The following is a 2,129-nucleotide window of genomic DNA, read 5'->3' on the forward strand; positions in this document are numbered from 1 at the left end:
TTCGTAGACAAGATGGCAGCTGCCTGTAGTGGTGACCTGCGACCATGGAGATATAAACAGCTTTTTATAAGGTAAAAATAATAAAATAAGGTCTTTGTCTGCAATGATTAGACATGTTTTTTATTATTGTCATTAGTTATTATCTCAATTTCGGCTACAAGAATTGACAAAATCCTACACACTGTGCCTTTAATCTAAAGGGGAGGGCCCAGCACAGCCATTGTAATTCTCTGTGATTGAAATTTGATACATCTAGCTGTAGCCAAGTTGGTCTGTATTCAGATTTAACCAATAGGGCCTACAGTCAGAACACCAGCTGTTCTTAGGAAAACACGTTTTTGTATCAAAGAAAGCTGGACCCTCCTCCCGCTGTCGGCGTATTCTCAGTCAATCACGTAACGTGAAAAGAATTGCATTTCTTTCTTTACGTCTCTCAACCGCATGTAAAATCACCAAAGCTAGTTAATGACAGAATAATTACAACTTTCCCGACAGTAGCAACACATTCCTAATAACTTCTCTCCATTTTCCTGAGATGCGACTTTTACTTCCTGTTTACTACACACATGCGTCTGACGTAACTGATTCACTTCAAGCCAGTTGATGGAAACATGTCTGATTCGCATTTCTTCGTTTTATTTTTTTTTCCTTTTTGCAAAATTTTAAAAATTCGCTCAAAATTTGAATTAAAATTGGATGGAAATGCAGCTATTTTACTTGACACAGTTTTACTTGCTCTGTTTTCTCTGCAGCTTTGCTCACCGTATCAGAGGAGGTCAGAAGTCGCTGCAGCCTCAAGCACAGGAAGTCCCTCCTTATTTCTGATGTCTCCATGGACCCTGTGCCAATGGACACGTACATGAGTCACCTCAGTGACACTGGTTGCAGGTGAGTTGCTGTTTTTTCATGTCTCTGAGATAAACCTGCTGTGTTGAAACTTGTCATGCCCAATCTGACATACTTTCATTTCAGAACTCTACAAACACCTCAGCCATGGACATCCCCTCAGATTTCAGACCGCTACCTTTCCACCCATCCTTACCCCACCATGGGTCAGATCAGCCCCCGAACACGCAAATCCATGAGCCTGGACATGGGCCAGCCCTCACAGGCCAACACGAAGAAGCTCCTGGGTACGGCCCGGTCCTCTGTGCATTCTGTACGAATCAGAACATCTGTGTTAAATGTTGTGTGAAAATCTCTGTTGGTTGGCCAGGCACCAGGAAGAGTTTTGATCATCTCATATCAGACTCCAAAGCACCAAAGAGACCAGAGATGGAGTCTGGGATGACCACTCCTCCCAAGATGAGGCGTGTAGCAGAGAACGACTATGAAATAGGTGAGGGAAGAGCTTTGTTTTTTATGTTTGCCAGTCTGAGCTGAAATTTCATGGTGTCCTTTAATACCACACTTACAGAGCCACAAAGAATTGGAAACTCTCACCTTCGTAAGGTGTCTGTATCAGAGTCCAATGTTTTGCTCGATGAAGAAGTTCTGACCGATCCAAAAATCCAGGCTCTGCTGCTTACTGTGCTGGTAAGGACCCAAAGTTTAGAGATAATCTGATAGTTTAAACGGCCTGACCGATCCCTAATCCTAACCTTGTGTTGCTCTGTTTTCTAGGCCACCCAAGTCAAATACACCACAGATGACTTCGACCAGCGGATTCTGTACGAGTACCTGGCTGAGGCTAGTGTCGTCTTTCCAAAGGTGTTTCCTGTTGTGTAAGTTCTAAACACTTTCTCTTCATTAACTAATAAATTAGCTTCTCTAGTTTGACTGGACATACAATCACTGACTGACCGGAGTCAGAGGTTTGATTCCACCAGTATACAGACACATGTCGAACCGGGGATTGAACCCAGGACCTTCTTGTTGTGAGGCATCACTGCTAACCCACTGAGCCGTCGTGCTACTAAAAATACTATAAAAATAACTTTTTTGTCCTTTTCAAGTTCTCCAGATGAGAAATGGCTGTGGTTAGAAAATGTAACCCTACTTGTGTTGTTCCATCAATGAGTGTTTGGTTTCAGCAGAACGCTGGACACTTGAACAGATTCAGTCCTAGCTGTCGATGATAATGTGTGTGTGTGTGTGTGTGTGTGTGTGTGTGTGTGTGTGTGTGTGTG

The 2,129-nt window shown here is 43.1% G+C and overlaps 1 protein-coding gene across 1 annotated transcript in view; it reads left to right on the forward strand.

Annotated features, from left to right (window-relative positions):
• The window catches only part of LOC106534650 (neurofibromin), a gene marked incomplete at its 5' end in the record, with an annotated part of 25,342 nt that overhangs the window by 12,649 nt on the left and 10,564 nt on the right, over window positions 1-2,129 (forward strand). The window contains 5 exon segments of the mRNA XM_014031350.1: window positions 753-888; window positions 973-1,133; window positions 1,217-1,339; window positions 1,418-1,536; window positions 1,624-1,724. Coding sequence (XP_013886804.1) covers window positions 753-888; window positions 973-1,133; window positions 1,217-1,339; window positions 1,418-1,536; window positions 1,624-1,724 — 640 coding nt within the window.

This window comes from Austrofundulus limnaeus, unplaced genomic scaffold (assembly GCF_001266775.1).
Source record: "Austrofundulus limnaeus strain Quisiro unplaced genomic scaffold, Austrofundulus_limnaeus-1.0 Scaffold1234, whole genome shotgun sequence".
Lineage (NCBI taxonomy): Eukaryota > Metazoa > Chordata > Actinopteri > Cyprinodontiformes > Rivulidae > Austrofundulus > Austrofundulus limnaeus.